The sequence below is a fragment of the Pipistrellus kuhlii genome, unplaced genomic scaffold (genome assembly GCF_014108245.1).
Source record: "Pipistrellus kuhlii isolate mPipKuh1 unplaced genomic scaffold, mPipKuh1.p scaffold_m20_p_49, whole genome shotgun sequence".
In the NCBI taxonomy this organism is placed as follows: domain Eukaryota; kingdom Metazoa; phylum Chordata; class Mammalia; order Chiroptera; family Vespertilionidae; genus Pipistrellus; species Pipistrellus kuhlii.
In genome coordinates, this window is record NW_023425550.1 from 2,249,957 (window position 1) to 2,269,884 (window position 19,928).

Sequence of the window (19,928 nt, forward strand, 5' to 3'; positions counted from 1 at the left end):
TTTGGTTGGCAGTGATAACAATTCAAAGTACTGTTGATTTACAGGAGAAAAATAAATTTTATTAGCAACTGATTACAATTTTTCACTTTAAATGAAAGAAAGTTTAGTATATTTTACCATTAGAAGTATTTGATTACAGCAAAATGAAAATGTTCATTTTTCTATGGAAATCCATTTTCTAGTGAAAATGAACTCGTTCTTAAATGAAAAAGATGCCCAGTCTTACTTCAGAAGTAATAGTTTATTTTCAGTTAATAATTTTTATTCTTTTCATTGATTTGACTCTCTAGTTGATATAACATTACTTTGGTTCCGGTTTATCTCTTCTGTTTGGTCAGGTACTAAATTGCTTGACCACCCTGGCTGCAAATACTGGTAGAAGAGAAGCATAAAACCAATTGATAATAAGTAAGTTATAATGACCTGTGTGGCAATTAATGTGTCACAGCAATTCAATAAAGATTCCCTATCAGTAAACTTAAATACCAATATCATTATTACATTTTCTACTAACCGAACGCTGTAGTGAAAGGCTTTATTACTCCCCTTGTGTGTCTTATCAACTACTTCCTCATTTGACAATTGCAGCTTCACGCCTGACCAGCAGCAGAATTCAATCGCAGCATGTAGTAGAGTGATCACAGTAAGCACCAGTTCTATACTCATTGGCTTCAAATCGATTATAGTCTTTCTAGGAAGATGAGATCTGCTTATCCAAAACTCCACCCATGGTGCCAATAGTGATATTGAAAATGTGACTAATAAAAAGGGCAAGCTCCTCGATTTCAGAGATGCAATAAAAAGTACCAGAGTCACTATACGTGAGGTAATCTCCAAACAACGCCAGAACATGATGCAGATGAACTGTACTGTATGTAGCTTAAAATGATTATCGTACTTGATCTGCATGGCCAGTATGTTGCAGTGAACAGAGCCATAAGTAATTGACACTAGGGAAAATGCCATCAGACATGCTGTTAAAAATAGACATTGAAATGTTAGAAAATTTCCTTAATAAATGGTGACAATATTCTATTTTAAACCAAGTATTTTAAGGTAAGTACCTCTTTACCACTTTTTTATAGGTTGGAAATTTACTTTTCCAAGGAATAAATACTTAGTAGTTTTCAATAATCAGAAATAGAGCAAATATATTAATACAATGTATATGTCCTCTCCTTGAAAAATAATGAGCAAATATATATGTTTACAAACATATACACATACTCCCTATAAATAATGATACAGATGAGATTAGAAAGATAGACATACCTCTAAGGTATGTGATAGAAGGCTGTTTAAATTTTATTCAAATTGAAAAGCTATTAGGAATCTTTAAAAAGGAGAGTTGTATCATCTGATTCAACAAAAATATAATTATGCTTTACAGAAAGCTTGGTAGAAAGCAAGGAAACAAAGCAGAAGGCTAACATATGATATGTGCTTTAGACTCCCAAAAAATATGATGCAAGGTTAAAAGATAAAAAGAAAATCTGAATATTGAACTGATAGATTTTGCTGGCTCAACAGATCAGATGTATGAATTGAGAAGTCAATAATTCAGGTATTTAGATATATAAGTTTTAAAGAATAATATGAGAAATAATAATTTTAGAAGCAAAATTAATTTGAACACAAATCTAAAAAATTAGACAAATGAGCACATACAAAGTAATTTTATAGAGAAATTGAATACTGTTTAAATAATATTAAAATAAAATTTTGAAAGTAAAGGTGAAAAATCTTTTTAAATATATATGTTATGTACAAAATATTCACACTGGTTTCTCTGAAAATATTCTACAAAGGTAATTTAATTAGAACAGAAATAAAATCAAGTAGTAATTCTTAATGTAACTTAAATTACAAAACCAGAATTCAAAGTATACACCAGTAAGAAAATAAAACAATAACATTGCCCTTCTACTTTGAGGAATTGTCAAAATGAAGCTGAAGATATTGAGGACCTTAACTTCATTTATGAGGAATCAAGATTGAAAATAAAAGACTTGTAAATTCAATGTCAGCAATTGAAATTTACTTTTGAGTCTTGGACACACAATGCAACATACAGATGATGTATCATAGAATTGTACAATCTAAATCTATATAATTGTCTTAAGCAATGTTACCCCATGTTTTAAAATGTGGTTAAAGAAATTTTGAAACTCTGCTGTAGAACAAATCAACTAATTATTGAAAAACAAATAATTCTAAAACTTAGATATACATTTCAAAACAATACTTAACAAAATAGACATATATAACTTTCAAAATAACAAGCCAACTAAAGATCAACAGGAAATATTCAAGAATATTTAAAATAGTAAGTATAATTTTATATATGTAGAATATCAAGCTGAATGTTTTATTTTCAAAATATATGTAAATATTAAAGTTGATTCAACCAATTAGTCAATGATCTCAACAACAAAAAATTTAAATGGTTGTTTAACAATCATTTATAAAAATTTAGATAATTTGGAATAACTCTACTAAATAAGAGTATACTTTTCTAAACTAATTAACTATATAAAAATAAGTATATTGAATATATGTTGTTTTCTGTGTTTGATCATGTATATATATATATATATATATATATATAATTTTTAAATATAATTTCATTGATTTCAGAGAGGAAGGGTGAGGGAGATAGAAACATCAATGATGAGAGGGAATCACCGATTGGATGCCTCCTACATACCCCTCACTGGGGGTGTGCCTGCAACCGAGGTACATGCTCTTGGCCAGAATCAAACCTGGGACCTTTCAGTCCACAGGCTGATGTTCTATCCACTGAACCAAGCCTGCCAGGGCCCTTTGCCCATTTTCAAATGGGTTGTTTGTCTTCCTTTTATTAAGTTGTATGAGTTCCCTGTAAATTTTGGAAGTTAATCCCTTATCAGATGTATCACTGGCAAATATGTTCTCCCAGGCAGTGGGCTCTCTTGTTATTTTCTTAATGGGTTCTTTTGCTATACAGAAGTTTTTGTTTTTTTTATTTTGAGGTAGTCCCATTTTCTCTTTAGTTTCCATTGTCCTAGGTGCTGTATCCATAAAGATATTGCTATAAGTGATGTCTGAGATTTTGCTACCAATGGATTCTTCTAGGATTTTTACAGTTTCACATCTTACATTTAAGTATTTTATCCATTTTGAGATTATTTTTGTGTATTGTGTAAGTTGCTGGTCTAATTTCATGGTGGGGTTTTTTTGTTCTGTTTTGGGTTTTTTTTTTTTTTTTTGTGCAATTTTCCCAAAACTATTTATTAAAGAAACTATATCAACTCCATTGTATGCTCTTGCCTCCTTTGTAAAATATTGAGCATAATGTCTTAGATTGATTTATGGGTTCTCTGTTCTGTTCCATTGATCTATATGCCTATTCTTGTACCAGTAACATGCTGTTTTAAGTACAGTGTCTTTGTAATATACAATAGCTTGATATTTGTCATTGTGATCCCTCCAACTTTGTTCTTTCTCAGGATTGCTGTAGTTATTCAGGGTCTTTCTAAATTCCATATACATTTTTGGAATATTTGTTCAAGATCTGTGAAATAAGCTGTTGGTATTTCAATAGAGATTGCATTTGGATATGGCCATTTTAATGATGTTGGATTTACAAATCCATGAACATGGTATATTCTTCCACTTGTTTATATCTTCCTCTCTCTTTTTTTCCCCAACATATTGTAGTTTTCTGAGTACATATTACCTCCTTGGTTACAGTTATTCCTAAATATCTAATATATTTGGTTGCAATGGTAAATAGTGTTGTTTGGTTGGTTTTCCTTTCTAAGCATTCATTATTGATGTATAAAAATACCATAATTTTATGGCAATTTTATGTCCTGCTATGTAGACAAATTCACTATTAAATCTAGTAGCTTTTTGATGGCATCTTTAGGGTTTTCTATGTACAGTGTCATGTTGTCTGTGAATAGTGACAGTTTTACTTCCTCATTTTCAATTTGGATGCCTTTTATTTCTTCTTGTCTGATTGCTACAGGTAGAACTTCTAGTACTATGTTGAATAGAAGTGGTTAAAGTGGGCATTCCTCTCTTGCTCCTATTCTAATAGGAAACTAGTGGCCTGGTGCACAAATTTGTGCACATTGAAAGGAACTTAATTAGAAGAAATATTTTAATATCACTATTCACCCTTTCTCTATAATAGAAGTGTCAACCAAATTCACGATCGATGACAGATGGAAACACACACGTGTGATTGGTGCCAGAGAGCTTTTTATGTATTGTGCATGCACAAGTCAACTTAGCCTTTTATAGATATAGAACAAACTTGCTTAATTAGACCTGCTTTCTGATTTAGCTAAACTTTTTCCAGCCCAGTGAAGCATCCCAACTTATCTTTCAGGTAATTGTCAGCAACACAACTGCAGCAGTGTTTGACTATATTCTTCGCAGTGAAAAAAACCTGAAGTCATTTTTAAGATCCACCATTTCTTACTTCTTTTCTGTTAGGTCAAGTTTCTAAGTTTTCTAAATCTCCATGTTTCAGCTAATGAAAAGAAACTAGGATTCCACTGAGTCTCCTATCTACCTACTCCAGGACTTCTGTGAGGATAAAATGAGATGAGGCACGGGAAAAAGCTTCACAGGCAGTTGGTTACAGTGTAAAGTTTCCACCTGGGTATAAAGCAAGTTATGTTCCTGGGCTGAAGAAACTGCAAGGAGGCTAGTCGCTAGGGAGAGGAAGCCAGGTGTTGCTATGTGATGTCATTATCCAGATGGAGGGAAAGACCCTTAGCATATTAGCCTTTTATATAGATAGATGATTTTAGTTTTTGCCCAATGAGTATCATGTTGGCTGTGGGTTTGTCATATAAGGCTTTTATTATGTTGAGGTATGATCCCTCTATTCCCACTTTCCTGAAAGTTTTTTTTTTTAATCAAAAAAGGGTGTTGGATTTTGTTGAATATTTTATGCATCTATTTATATGATTACATGGTTTTTATCTTTCAGTTTGTTTGTGTAATGTATCACATTGACTGGTTTATGGATATCGTACCAGCCTTGGATCCCTGTAATAAATCCCACGTGGCCATGGTGTATGATCTTTCTAATGTATTGTGGGATCCAATTTGTTAGGATTTTGATGAGGATTTTAGCTCATATGTTCATCAGGAATATTGACCTGTAGTTCTCTTTCTTTGCAGTTTCTTTATTTGCTTTTGGAATTAGGGTAATGCTGGCCTCATAGGAAGAGCTTGGAAATGTTCCTTCTTTCTGATTTTTTTGAATAGTTTGAGGAGGATAGGTACTAGTTCTTCTTTCAGTGTTTGGTAAAACTCCCCTGTGAAGTTGTCCAGACAAAGGCCTTGGTTTGCTGGGTGTTTTTAAATTACTGCTTCAATTTCATCAGTAGTTATCAGTCTATTCAGATTTTCTGATTCTTGCTGTTTGAGTTTTAGAAGATTGTATTTTTCTAGCGATATGTTCATTTGGTCAAGGTTGTCCAGTTTATTGGAATAGAGGTGTTCATAGTATTTTTTTTTTTACAATCCTTTTTTGTTTGTTTGTTTGTGGGGTTGGTTGTTACTTTGCATCTTTCATTTCTGATTTTGTTTATTTGGGTCCTCTTTGCTGCTTGGTGAGCCTGGGGTTTGTCAATCTTGTTTATCTTTTGAACCCTTCTCAGAGCTGTTGTTCGAAAATATCTTATTTCATTCAGTTTACTGCGTTTTGTTTAGTTCAAAGTTTCCTTTATTATGCAAAAGTTTAATTTTATAGAGTCTTATTCATTTATTATTGCCTTTACTTCCCTTGCCTTTGAGGGAAAATCAATATAATCTTCTCTAAGATTTTAGTTCATAAATTTGGTGCCTAGGTTTCTTTAATGGACCTTGAGATTATCATGCTAAACTAAATAAGCCATACAAAAAAAGTAAATAGATCTATGGTTCTATTTATATGTGGAATATAAAATTGAAGCAAAAAAACTAACAACAAAACTGATAGAGACCACAGTGTGTCTGTGACCTAAGTGAAGACGGTGGGAGTTATGAAAGGGTAAAGTAGGGTATATACACAAGGCATCATACAGGTCACATATCATAAGAATGTACAGCTGAAACCTAAATATTCTTATTAACCAATGCCAACTCAATGCATTTAATTGAAAAAGACAAAAAAAAAAACCTTCCTATTTTTCAATAATCATAGTACAGACTGGATACTTGTGCACTTTACACAGTTCCTCCAGTTGTTGCATCTTATATAATTATAGTGCATACAATATCATTAATGTGAAATTTACACAGGCCCATCAACTTATATGGGTGTATTCCATTCCATCAGCATGCAGATTCATGTAACAGCTACTATAATCAAAACACAAAGTCATATTCCTAGAGAATTTTGTAAAATTTTATGTGTATCCTTTCTAAATGTTTAATTCTTTGCAGTTTTTACTTTTGTTATAAGAAGACATGTTATATATATATTTTTAATTCTGTAATAAGTTTCAGATACAGAATTATTTCCCACTAAATGTAACAGTCCCCTTTCTCATATAACCTTACATATTATATGACCTAATAAAATGGATGCCAGTTTATTCATATCAATTTTCTCTCAATTTTAGATGCACCTATTTATAATTTTGTTTTTGAAAATATTCACAGAAAATCAACTTTACAAAATCTAATACAGTCATGATTTAGAAATAAATATTTAATGTCTTTTTAAAACTTCACTATGTCCTACCTTCCCTTTTAGACTGGTCTGTTAGCTTACAACAACCAAACTTACCTCTTTCCACAGGACATTCTCTTACAGTGAGAGTGATACATAGTTGTAATGTTAATTGTGGAATAGAACTAAGATAGGTCTGGATGACTGACATATAGTAGAAAGCTTTGCACTGCAAGAAAGCACCATGGAGTGTGTGAACAATCTCCCTCTCTATAATCATCTTTCTTCTTTTGATGCTAATTTGAGATATTTTTTTAACTTGATCAAGCCTTCTCAGTACTTGGTGGTAACGTATACTGTTCTGCAGACACCTGTTAGAATGAAGTAACACTCAAGATTAATATTTGTCAGTGATAGATGTGTTAAAAATATTTGAAATGCCATTATTAGATGAATGTCTTATTTTTAAAATTCTATTATTAAATATAATAAAAACTAAATTCACCATGTAATACAGTTTCCAATATTAACATTTATTTTAATTCTGTATCTATGATTTAATCTGAAATTAATACATAAATACATTCTTTTCTTTTTTTTAATATATTTTATTGATATTTCACAGAGAGGAGGAAGGAAGAGAGATAGAGAGCTAGAAACGTCGATGAGAGAGAAGCATCAACCAGCTGCCTCCTGCACACCCCCCACAGGGATGTGCCCACAACCAATGTACATGCCCTTGACCGGAATCGAACCTGGGACCTTTCAGTCCACAGACCGACGCTCTACCACTGAGCCAAACTGGCTTCGGCCATAAATACATTCTTATAAAAATCAAACAAGCTAAATATCGCTTTATTAACATACAATTGAATTTGCCTCCACCTATAAGTTACTATTTGTAGTTTGGGAATAATATTCCAATCTTATCCCAATGTGTTTACTTTATGAACCTAAATCTTTATATTCTTATCTTAAAACATATTTACGTTATTTTTATAAAATAAAGGGGTGCTCATACTTTTTTTGATAATTTAAAAAATGTTTGATACTTCTTATATGTTTGTTCCAAAAAATGAATCTGTCATAGTTTTAATTGCTTTCAAGGACTCAATACAATGAGTGTACTATTTTTATTATTTTTCTATTGATGGGAGTTAACTCATTTAGCATCCATTCTGGCATGTGAACTTTAAAAACTCAATTAAAACAAAGTAGTTGTAGATTCAAGATGTTGCCAAAGTAGGTAAATGTAATAGCCCCATTTCCTCAGGACCAAATTGGAATTAGACATAAAATATAAACCCATCAACACAAATAACTCATTAAATACTTGCTGAATACAAGTCTTATAGTGAGAAATTTCTAGAAGGTGGGGCTTTTTGTTGGGGAGCTTTGCATGAGTTGATACCACCATTTCCATATATACCTCCAGAATCTCAGCTATCACTCGTGAGGGTTGACCCTGCACGCAAATAAACCAATAAAAATCAAGACTCAGTTACAAAGGAGGGGCTTACATAATTGACACAAAATATATTTCAGAAGCATTTAGTTCAGATGATCAGGGAGACTTTGCCACTAGGTTCCAGAATTTAAAAAGCTAAAAGAGTTCATTACCACTGAACAAGTATTACAAGAAATGTTAAAAGGTCTTCTTGAAGTAAAAGAAGGAGGAGGAAGAAAAGAGGAAAATAAATATATTTATAAAATATAAAATGGCAATAAATATGTACCTCTGAATAATCACTATGCTAAAATATTCAACAACATCTTAGCAAATTGGATCCAGCAATACTTTAAAAAGATCATACACCATATCCAAGTGGGATTTATTGTAGGGATGTAAGGCTGGTACAGCATTCACAAGTTAATACATGTGATACAGCACATTAACAAATTGAAAGCAGAGAAGACATGATCACATCAATGCATAAAAAGCATTTGACAAAATCCAACACCCATTTTTGATAAAAACTCTCAGCAAAGTGGAAATATAGCCAGCATCATACTCAGTAGGAAAAATTAAGATCAGGAATAAGACTATGATATCTGCTTTCACCACTCTCATTCAATATAGTACTAATAGTTCTAGCCACAGCCATCAGACAAGAAGCACACATAAATGGCATTCAAATTGGAAGGAGGAAGTAAAACTATCACTTTTCTCAGATGACTTGACATTGTACATAAAAAAGCCTAAAGACTCCACCAAAGAACCACTAGATTTAATAAAGGAACTCTGCAATGTAGCAGGATACAAAATTAACACCTAGAAATTGATGGCATTTTATACACAAATAATGAATTTTCAGAAAGAGAAACTAAACAGTCCCATTTATCATAGCAATAAAAATTATGAAATAGATAGGAATAAATTTAACCAATTATGTAAAAGACTAGTACTCAGAAAACTACTGGACATTGAAAAAAGAAATAGAGGAAGATATAAACAAGGGGGAAAATATATTGTGTTCATTGATTGATAAAATTTACATGAATTGCCCATACTACCCAATTTGTAGATTCAAAGCAATCCCTATTAAATTACCAAGATTATATTTCACAGATCCATAACAAACTCTCCAAAAATTTATATGGATCTAAAAATTGACCCTGAATAGCTGCAGCAATTCTGAGAAAGAAGAACAAAGTTGGAGGGATCATAATACCAGATATCAAGTTATACTACAAAGCCACTGGTAATCAAAATAACCTGGTATTGACACAAGAACAGACATATAGATCAATGGAACAGAATAGACTCCATTAATCAACCCAACACATTATGCTTAATTAATCTCTCTATATAAAAGTCTAATATGTAAAATGTCCCCTCTGAGTTTGACCGGGAGACCAGGAGTTTGATTGCTCACTATGACATGCACTGACCATCAGGGGGTGGTGCAGAACAAAGGAATGCCCCGGCCAGCAGCCTGGGAAGGAATGTCCTGACCAGCAGCCAGAAGGCTCTGTGCATGAATTTCATGTACCAGGCTTCTAGTATTTGATAAAGGAGGCAAGAGCATACAATGGAGTCAAGATAATCTCTTCAATAAGTAATATTGGGGGAAATTGGACACATACATGTAAAAAAATGAAAGTAGACTACCAACTTATACCATACACAAGAATTAACTCAAACTGTATAAAAAACTTAAATGTCAGTCATGAAACATACAAATCTTAGATGAAACCATAGGCAGAAAAATCTCAGACATCTCTTGTAGCAAAATGTTTGTAAATACATCTCCTAGGGCCATTGTCGGCAAACTGCAGCTCGCAAGCCACATGCAGCTCTTTGTTCCCTTGAGTGTGGCTCTTCCACAAAATACCATGGCCTGGGAGAGTCTATTTTGAAGAAGTGGCATTAGAAGATGTTTAAGTTAAAAAAAAATTGTCTCTCAAAAGAAATTTCATCGTTGTACTATTGATATTTGGTTCTGTTGACTAATGAGTTTGCCGACCTCTGTTGTAGGACGGAGAAAATAAACAAATGGGACTACCTCAAAATAAAAGCTTCTGCACAGCAAAGAAACCATCAACAAAATGAAAAGGGAGCCACTATATGAAATAACATATTTGGCAGTGATATATCTGATAAATGATTAATATCCAAAGTGTATAAGGAACTTACACAACTTAATAAAAAGAAGACAAACAATCCGATTAAAAACTGGTCAAATGAATTAACTAGAAACTTTTCCAAAGTGGACATATAGATTGCCAAGAAACATAAAAATGCTCAAATTCACTAATCATCAGAGAGAAACAAATTAAAATGATATTGAGCTATCACCTCACGTCTATCAGAATGGCTATCAACAACAATCAATAAATGACAAGTGTTGGTGAGGATGTGGAGAAAAGGGAACTCTCATACACAGCTAGTGGGAATGCAGACTGGTGCAGACATTATGGAAAACAGTATGGAAGTTCCTCAAAAAATTAAATATGGAACTTCCATTTGACCAAGTGTTCCCTCTTCTAGGAAAATATCCTAAGAAACCTGAAACACCAATCAGAAAGAATGTATGCACCCCTATATTCATAGCAGCATAATTTACAATAGCTATGATCTGAAAATGGCCCAAGTGCCCTTTAGTAGATGAAGGGATAAAAAAGACTTTTAAACAAAGGCTATAATAAGAGACAAAGTAAGATAAAAAAAAAATTTCAACAAGAAGATATAACCCTTATATTTATTCACCTAATATAAGATCACATAAATATATTTAAAAAAAAAAACTTGATGCCAATAGCGGGTGAAATAAATAGTAATAAATTATACAAAAATTTGCAACACCCCATTAACATCAATGGATAGCTCCTCCAGAAGGAAAATGAAAAAGAAAACAGTGACCTTAAATAACACACTAGATGAGATGACTTTATGGTATACCATATCTGCAGGCTACCTAAAACAATCTATAAATTTAATGCAATTTCGATGAAAACATAAAAGGCATATTTCACAGAATGAGGAAAATATTCTAACAATATATATGGAGGAAGAAATTGGCGGCCGAATAGTAGATGTATCATGCACCTCATCTCGGGCCAGACTAGAAAAGCAACTAAATCAGAGAACATCCACCCATATTCAACAAATTAAACACAGCTGAGGAGATAATTTACAAAACAGGAAGAGCAGAGGATGGCCTGGAGAAACATAGGAATGGGGATCTATGCTGGAGAGGGACACCAGGCCACAGGGTCAAGAGGGTGAGAAAGGTGAAAGCTGCATGGCACCAAAGCCTTGTCTATTGTTGACAGGCATCAACTGAGAAAAGGAAAAGTCACAGGGCTTCTGACAGCTGGAGAATCTAGACCTGACACCCCAGCTGAGGGGGGCTGCACCCCCAAAGGCAACCTGAAAAGCAGCTCCAGCAGTGTGGTGCTGGGGGTGGGGAGAAACGCACAGTTTTGTGGTTGTTTTGTCTTTGCTTTTATTCACTAAATCAGAACATTAGACTTTCACCCAAGACTGCTGCGCAGGAAAGGCACAGACTTGCGGTGCCTGAGGAGAGGCTAGGGAGGGAGGCAGGACAGGGAGATATGCTCAGGGCTCCAGCAACCTTCCAAACCTAAGTGGCCATTTCTCTCCTGAAGAGCCAACCCCTCCAGTAGCCTCAAGGGAGGTAATACAGCCTGCCACACCCTGCCTGTATTTTGAGCTATAGAAAGTAAACAAAGGCTCTGATATCCCCAAAGAACACTCATGTACATTCATGTCCTGTCCCATTTATGTAATGTCTTGTCATGTTGTAATTTGTGCTGTTCAGTCAGCACCTCCACAATGGTTGCCATCATGTCATACAGAGCAAGTCATATAACCAGACACCCAGAGAGGAGATTCCATCTACCGTATGAACATAATATTCAAGACAAAGATACAGCAAGAGAAACCAAATATATCAAGTAGAGGTCATCTCTAGTATACTCAGCCCAGAAGACCCAAAGGCTACACATTGGGTCCCACAAAACATATACTACATAAGACAAACTCAAAAAATTTACATGCACCCAATATATAAAACATGGGTAGCACTGAAACATAAAAAAATAAAATTAAAAATTAAAAAATAAATTTTTTAAAAAACCTACTTCTACAGGACTTTAAGGGAGAGATAGACAGCAATATAGTCAGAGTCGGGAACTTTAACACCCCATTGACTTCACTGGATAAATCTTCCAGACAAAAAAATCTAACAAGTAAAAAGTGACTCTAAAAGACATACTGGATTAGATGGATTTCATTGATATTCATAGATGTTGCATCCCAAAGCTGCTAAATATACATTCTTCCCAAGTGCACATGGGTCACTCATAAAAATAGACCACATGTTAGGACACAAAAAAAAGTCTCTACAAGTCAAAAAGATTTAAATCATATGAAGTATCTCAGGTCACAGTGGAATTACTTAGAAATCAACTACAGTAAAAACACTCCGAAACATTCAAACACATGGAGACTATATGTCATATTAAACAACTAGAGGCCCGGTGCACAAAATTCATGGGGGGGGGGGGGGTTGTCCTTCAGCCCAGCCTGCACCCTTTCCAATCTGGGACTCTTTAAGGGATGTCTGACTGCCCTCTTACAATCCAGGTCTGCTGGCTCCCAACCACAAACCTGTCTGCCTGGCCCCTAAATGCTGTTGCCTGCCAGCCTGATCATCCCCAAACCATTCCTCTACCTAACTTCCCTCCCCTGCCAGCTTGGTTGCCCCTAACTGTACTCCATTGCAGGTCTGATCGCCCCCAACTGCCCTCCCCTGTAGGCCTGATCTCCCCTAACTGTCCTCCACAGCCCTGGCCACCCCAACTGCCCTCTCCTGCTGGCCCACTCAACCCTAACTTCCCTCCCTTGCCAGCCTGGTCACCCCTAAATAACTGCCTACTTCTACCGGCCAGATTGCCCCCAAATGCCCTCTCCTGCTGGCCCACTCAACCCTAACTTCCCTCCCTTGCCAGCCTGGTCACCCCTAACTAACTGCCTACCCCTACCGGCCAGATTGCCCCTAACTGCCCTCCTCTGATGGCCTGGTCACCCCTAACTGCCCTCCCCTGTTGGCTTGATTGCCCCTAACTTCCCTCTCCTGCAGACCTGGTCCCCCCAAGTGCCCTCCCCTGCAGTCCTGGTCCCCCTAACTGCCATCCCCTGCTGGCCATCTTTGACCACATGGGAGCAGCCATCATGTGTTTTGGAGTGATGATAAATTTGCATATCACCTATTTATTATATAGGATGAATGGGTTACCAATGATATCAAGAAAGAAATGAAAAAATTTTCTGGAAACAAATGAAAATAAACACAATGCAATCCCAAAAAGCAATCCAGAAAGGGAAGTTCATAGCACAACAGGCATACCTCTAAAAGCAAGAAAATTTAATAAAAAAATATTTAACATTACAACTTAAAGAATTAGAAACAGAAGCATAAGAGAAGCCCAGAGAAAGTAGAAGGAAGGAAATAATAAAGGTTAGAGCAGAAATAAATGAAAGAGATTTTTTAAAAAATCAATGAAACCAAGAGCTAGTTATCTGAAAAGATAAGCAAGATTATGAACTGTTATCCAGACTCATCAAGAAACAAAGACATAGGACCAAAAAAATCAAAATTAGAAATGAAAGAGGTGAATTAACCACAAACACCACAAAAATAAAAAGATTGTAAGAAAATAAAAATCTCTGTATCATTTATGTCAACAAGCTAGACAATGTGGATGAAATGGACAAATTCCTAGAAAACTACAATCTTCCAATAATATATCAGGAAGAATCAGAAAATCTGAATGGGTCAAAAACAACTAATAAAATTTAAGCAGTAAACAAACAAACAAACAAAAAACTACAACAAAAAACTCCCAGCAATCAAAAGCTCTAATCCAGGTTCACAGGAGAGTTTCACCAAAAATCCAAAGAACAACTAACTCTTAAACTCTGTAAACTATTGCAAAAATTAAAGAGGAAGGAGCATGTCCAAGCTCTTTCTATGAGGTCTAGATTACCCTAATCCCAAAACCATATAAAGACACTAAAAAGATAGATAATTACAGGCCAATATCCCTGATGTACATAGATGCTAAAATCCTCAATAAAATATTAGCAAATTGGATCCTGCAATATATTAAAAAGATTATATTCCAAGACCAAATGGGATTTATTCCAGGGATGCAAGGCTGGTACAATATTTGTGAGGGCATGAGCAGGGGGCATGGAGGAGTAATGGGAGGATAAGGATACCTCAATCAATAAAAAACATTTAAAAATATTTGTAAATCAATAAACTGGTACATCACATTAAAAATTGAAAGACAAATATCAAATGATAATAAAAATATATTCAGAAAAAGCATTCAACAATTTCCAACACTCATTTTTTAATAAAATCTCTCAGCAAAGTGAGAATAGAGGGAACATATATCAATGTGATAAAGGCTATATATGACAAACCTACAGGTAGCATCATACTCAATAGGCAACATTTAAAATCATTTCCTCTAAGAACAGGAACAAGACAGGGATGTCTGCTTTCACCACTCTTATTCAACATAGTACTGGAAGTCCTAGCCACAGCAATTAGACAAAATGAAGAAATAAAAGGTATCCAAGTTGAAAAGGAGGAAGTAAAACTGTCATTCACAGATGACATGATATTGTACATAAAAAACCCAAAGGACTCCACCAAAGAATTTCTAGACTTAATAAACAAATTCATCAATGTAGCAGGATACAAAGTTACACCCAGCAATCTAAGGCATTTTTGTACACCAATAATGAACTCTCAGAAAGAGAAATTACACAAATAATTCCATTTGCTATAGCAACAAAAAAAATTGAGATATTTAGGAATGAACTTACCAAGGCAGTAAAAGACTTTTACTCAGAAAAGTATGAACATTAAAAAGAGAGATAGAAAAAGATATAAACAAGTGAAATAATATACTATATTCGTGTATGGTAGAATTAACATCATTAAAATGTCCATACTACCCAAGTCAATTTACAGATTCAATGCAATCCCTATTAAAATACCACCAGCTTATTTCACAGATCTAGAACAAATATTCCAAAAACTAATATGAAATTTTAAAAGACTATGAATAAATGCAGCAATCTTGAGGGAAAAAAAATAAAGTTGGAGCAATCACAATACCAGATATAAAGTTATATTACAAAGCCACTATTCTCAAAACTGCCTGGTGGTGGCACAAGTACATGCATACAGATCAATGGAACAGTACAGAGACACCAGAAATCGCCCCAAGCCATTACATTCAATTAATATTTGACAAAGGAGACAAGAACATACAATGGAATCAAGACAGTTTCTTCAATAAATGGTGTTGAGAAAGTTGAACAGATGCATGCAGAAAAAAGAAACTAGACCACCAACTTACACCATACACAAAAATAAACTCAAAATGGATAAAAGACTTAAATGTAAGATGGGAAACCATAAGAATCTTAGAGGAGTACATAGGCAGTATAATCTCAGACATCTCATATAGCAATATGTTCTGATACATCTCCTAGGGCAGTAGTTGGCAAACCACGGCTTGAGAGCCACATGCAGCTCTTTGGCACCTTGAGTATGTCTTGGTGTCAGAACCACTTCTTCAAAATAGACTCGCCCAGGCCGAAAACTGACTTCTGCGCATGGGCCATGAAGTTTCAATCGCACTGGTATTTTGTGGAAGAGCCACACTCAAGAGGACAAAGAGCCACATGTGGCTCACGAGTCGTGGTTTGCCAATCACTGGTCCTAGGCTAGGGCAATGGAAACTAAAGAAAAAATAAACAAATAGGACTACATCAAAATTAAAAGCTGCTGCACGGCAAAAGAAACCATCAACAAAACCAAAAGAGAGCCCAGTGTATGGGAGAACATATTTGACAACGATTCATCTGATAAAGGTTTAATATCCGAAATATATAAAGAACACGTACAATTTAACAAAAAGATGACAAATAGTCCAATTAGAAAATGGATAAAGGACATAAATAGACATTTCTCCCAACTGAAAATACAGAAGGCCAAAAGACATATAAAAAATGTTCAAAGTCACTGCTCATCAGAGAAAGGCAAATCGAAGCAACAATAAGGTACCACTTCACACTTGTCAGAATGGTTATCACCAACAAATGAAAAAAGGAGAAGTGCTGGTGAGGTTATGGAGAAAAGGGAATCCTCAAACACTGCTGGTGGGAATGCAGAGTGGTGCAGCCACTGTGGAAAATAGTTTGGAGTTTTAAAATGTAACTCCTATTTTGACCCAGTTATCCCTCTTCTAGGAATATATCCTAAAAAACCTGAAACAACGATCAGAAAGCATGCATACACCCCTATGTTAATGACAGCACAATTTACAATAACTAAAATCTGGAAACAGCCCAAGTGCCCATCAGTAGACCAGTGGATAAAAAAGCTGTGGTATATTCATACCATGGAATACTATGCAGCAGTAAAACTTGACGTCTTACACTTTGAGACAGCATGGAGGGACTTAGAGAGTATGATGCTAAGTGAAATAAGTCAGAGAAAGATAAGTATCAGATTATCTCAAACTTATGTGGAATCTAATTAACAAAATAAACTAACGAAGGGAGTGAATCCAGAGACATGGAAGAATGGAACAGAATGTAGAATCTGGGAGGGTAGGTGAAGGAGGGTTAATGAGTAGGAGGTGATCAACAAAAGAACTTGTATGCATTTATACATAACTAATGGTGAAAGCCTGGGGTCAGTAGTAGGGGAGGCTAGAGGTGGTCAATGGGGAAGAAAAAGGGACATACATAATACTCTCAACAATAAAGATTTTAAAAAAGAAAAGTGCAAAAAACTGCAAAAATAAAAATAAATAAAATCTATATAAACTTATTAACCAATTTCACTTCATAAATTAGTGCAAAACATTTTTATATGTTATATGAATGTAAAGTATTGTATAGGGAATGAAGTTAGTAATACTATCTAATAAAAAAGTAATATGCAATTTGACCATCTCTCCAACACACAAGAAGGCCACTCCCATGTGGTCAAAGATGGCCACCCCAAGATGGCCAGCAAGGGAGGGCGGTTGGGAGGGACCAGGCCTGCAGGGGAGGGAAGTTTGGTGTCAATCAGGCTGGCAGGGGAGTGGTTAAGGGGTGATCAGGCTGGCAGGCAGGTGAACGGTTAGAAGCCAGCAGTTCTAGATTGTGAGAGGGATGTCTGACTGCCTGTTTAGCCCTGGAATCAGGCCGAAAAGTTGGACATCCCTCATGGGGTCCCAGATTGGAGAGGGTGCAGTCTGGGCTGAGAGACAGCCCCCACCCTGTGCACGAATTTCGTGCACCAGGCCGCTAGTACTATAATAAATTTATCATGTCATATGGGCACACTAGTTATCAGAGTAATCACCTCATAAGATTAATATACATATAGATATATAATAACTAAAAATTATATTATACATCTAAAACTGATATAATATTGTTTGAAAAGTATATTTTTAAAAAGAGGTTTTTTCCTCCCAAGATTATCTGGGTTGTGTTTTTTTGTTTTGTTTTTTTCGTGTGTGGTGTTTTTTGTTGTTTTTTTTTTGTATTTATAAATTTTGTAGTTTACATATTTTTCCTTTTCTGTAATATATGAATAAGTCCTTTTTCTTCAATAAATACAATGAATAAAACCTAAATTAGCTCACAGGAACAAATCCAAATAATTTAATTCGCTGTTCCTAGGATTAAATTTATGGTATGAAGGATATTCAACTTAAATTAACTTTCTGTGTTTTTTTCTACCTGAAACCCTGTGTTTTTTTCTACCTAAAACCCTAAGTGCAGAGCTAGAGAAATTAATTCCTATAAAACACATAGTTCTCATGCAAATCAGCATGATAAACAGAAGTGACAATGGAAATGAATTGCTTAATTGCATATAAATAATCCAAGTTTCAGATTCAATTTATAGAATGTCTTGATAATCTATTGTACAACTAATAAATTGACAAAGAAAATATGTCATTGTTTCTTAAAGTATATCTGTCTTTATCATTCCATTCTCACCTAGCAACATAATATTATATCTGTATTTCTCATAATTACCTAACTAACATTCATAATTGGCTTAAGGATGGAAATAATAAAAACAGAATGTAATACATTAATAAAAAGAACAGAAGAAACAATTTACATTTCATTTTGCATTATTCAAAACTCCCATTGTCTTAAAATTGATGACCACCTTATACCAGTAGATTCAAGTTAAGAAAACTAAACAAAACTAAAATATAAGTAATTTTGTTAAAGAACCAATTAGTGCATCCACATGTATATTTGTCTACATTTTACTTTGTAGCTTTTAGAAACAGTAAATGAATGAAGTATGTTTAATATCACTTACCTCACCACAGGACCTAGAAGCAAAATGTGCCCAATAAGCATTAAATATTTATATCTGGTCCAGTCTTTGTGGAAAAACATAAGGCTAAGTTGATCCAAAACTGCTCCCATAATAGTAAAGCCAATGGTGAATGACATCCAGTATACATCATTATTCTTTCGATAAACATAAAAAACATACACAGCAGAGACAATCTCAGCACAATAGAGAAGAGCTGAGAATAAAATGCTAAATGGAAATTGTATATAGCATCTGTGGTCAGGAAGTATTTCATCTTCCACAGCTGGAGCGTGACCTCTGATTTCTTCATTAGGTTCTTCCGCCACTGTCTCCATTCTTCAGGTGCTAGCAATCCAACCTCCTTCTCTTAAATAATAAATACAGTAAAGGTTAACATCCAATCCAAATAGCAGTAAACAAGATCTTATACAATTTAATACTCATTGAAAATGCAAATATAGGCAGCTAAATATAGACCGCGGACTATGACATAATTCCACATCTGGTTTAGAGAAGATTGAAATACAATATCTAATTCTACCTATTATTCAGGAAATCTTGTTATAAATAAATTGTTATTTTAGAAAATTTAAAGATCAGAGTAGACTTCGTTATGTCGGAATGTCCTTTTTGAAACTGTTTGCTCTAATATATATAAGCTTACACTAAGCACCTACATGTACTCCAGCTTATAATTGTTATCCTTAAAGGTGAACAACACAGACTGATGAACAAGAACAGACAGAGATAAGGAGTCATAGGTCAGACTGTTGGACCTCAAAGGGAGGGTGGGGATAAAAGGGAGAGATCAACCAAAGGACTTATGTGCATACATATGAGCCTAAGCAGTGGACTAGGACAATAGGGGGTTGGAGGCATGCGTGGAGAGGGGTGGGGGATTGGAATGGGGGTTTGAGGACAAATATGTGATACCTTAATCAATAAAAAAAATTTTAAAAAGAAAACGTTCACTAACAATTAGCAATATACTACACTAAACCTAAAATACAAACCCCATACAAATATAGATTTATGTCTGCTTTGTTCTCAGAACTGCCCCAAACAGTACCTGATATCTTGTAATGTCTTAATAATTATATGCTGAATAGAGGAAAAATAAAAACGGATGGAAAGTTACTTTTGAGAAAACTCCTTCTCTCAGCTTGTCTTCCCACAAGACAACACTCCCAATTTTATAAAGTCTACTCTGAACTTTGTTTATTCTAAAAACATACAAGACGTAAGTAAATTCACTTATTTCTATAACACTCCTTATTCTGTCCTAAAATTAGGCTGAGGACGCTGAAGCCGAAAAAAATGTTTGTCCATATTATCTGTTTGTCATGGCATAATATTTGGAAGAATATTTATATGCA

General features: G+C 34.6%; 1 protein-coding gene across 1 annotated transcript; it reads right to left on the bottom strand.

The window, feature by feature from the left end:
* Positions 1-270: 270 nt before the first annotated feature.
* XKR3 (XK related 3) lies at positions 271-18,887 on the bottom strand. The gene is made up of 3 exons (XM_036413094.1): positions 18,553-18,887; positions 6,776-7,029; positions 271-974 (listed from the first exon to the last, which is right to left on the bottom strand). The coding sequence occupies exons 1-3, from the start codon at positions 18,885-18,887 to the stop codon at positions 271-273; spliced, it is 1,293 nt and encodes a 430-aa protein (XP_036268987.1).
* Positions 18,888-19,928: the final 1,041 nt, after the last annotated feature.

Bases quoted from the DNA above. Each gene is read 5' to 3' on its own strand.
- XKR3 (XM_036413094.1), bottom strand. From the start codon at position 18,887: ATGGAGACAGTGGCGGAAGAACCTAATGAAGAAATCAGAGGTCACGCT. The intron at 7,030-18,552 runs GTAAGTGATATT...TCATTCTAACAG, and splicing joins CTTCTAGGTCCTGTGGTGAG to GTGTCTGCAGAACAGTATAC. The intron at 975-6,775 runs GTAAGTTTGGTT...TATTTTTAACAG, and splicing joins AGAATGTCCTGTGGAAAGAG to CATGTCTGATGGCATTTTCC.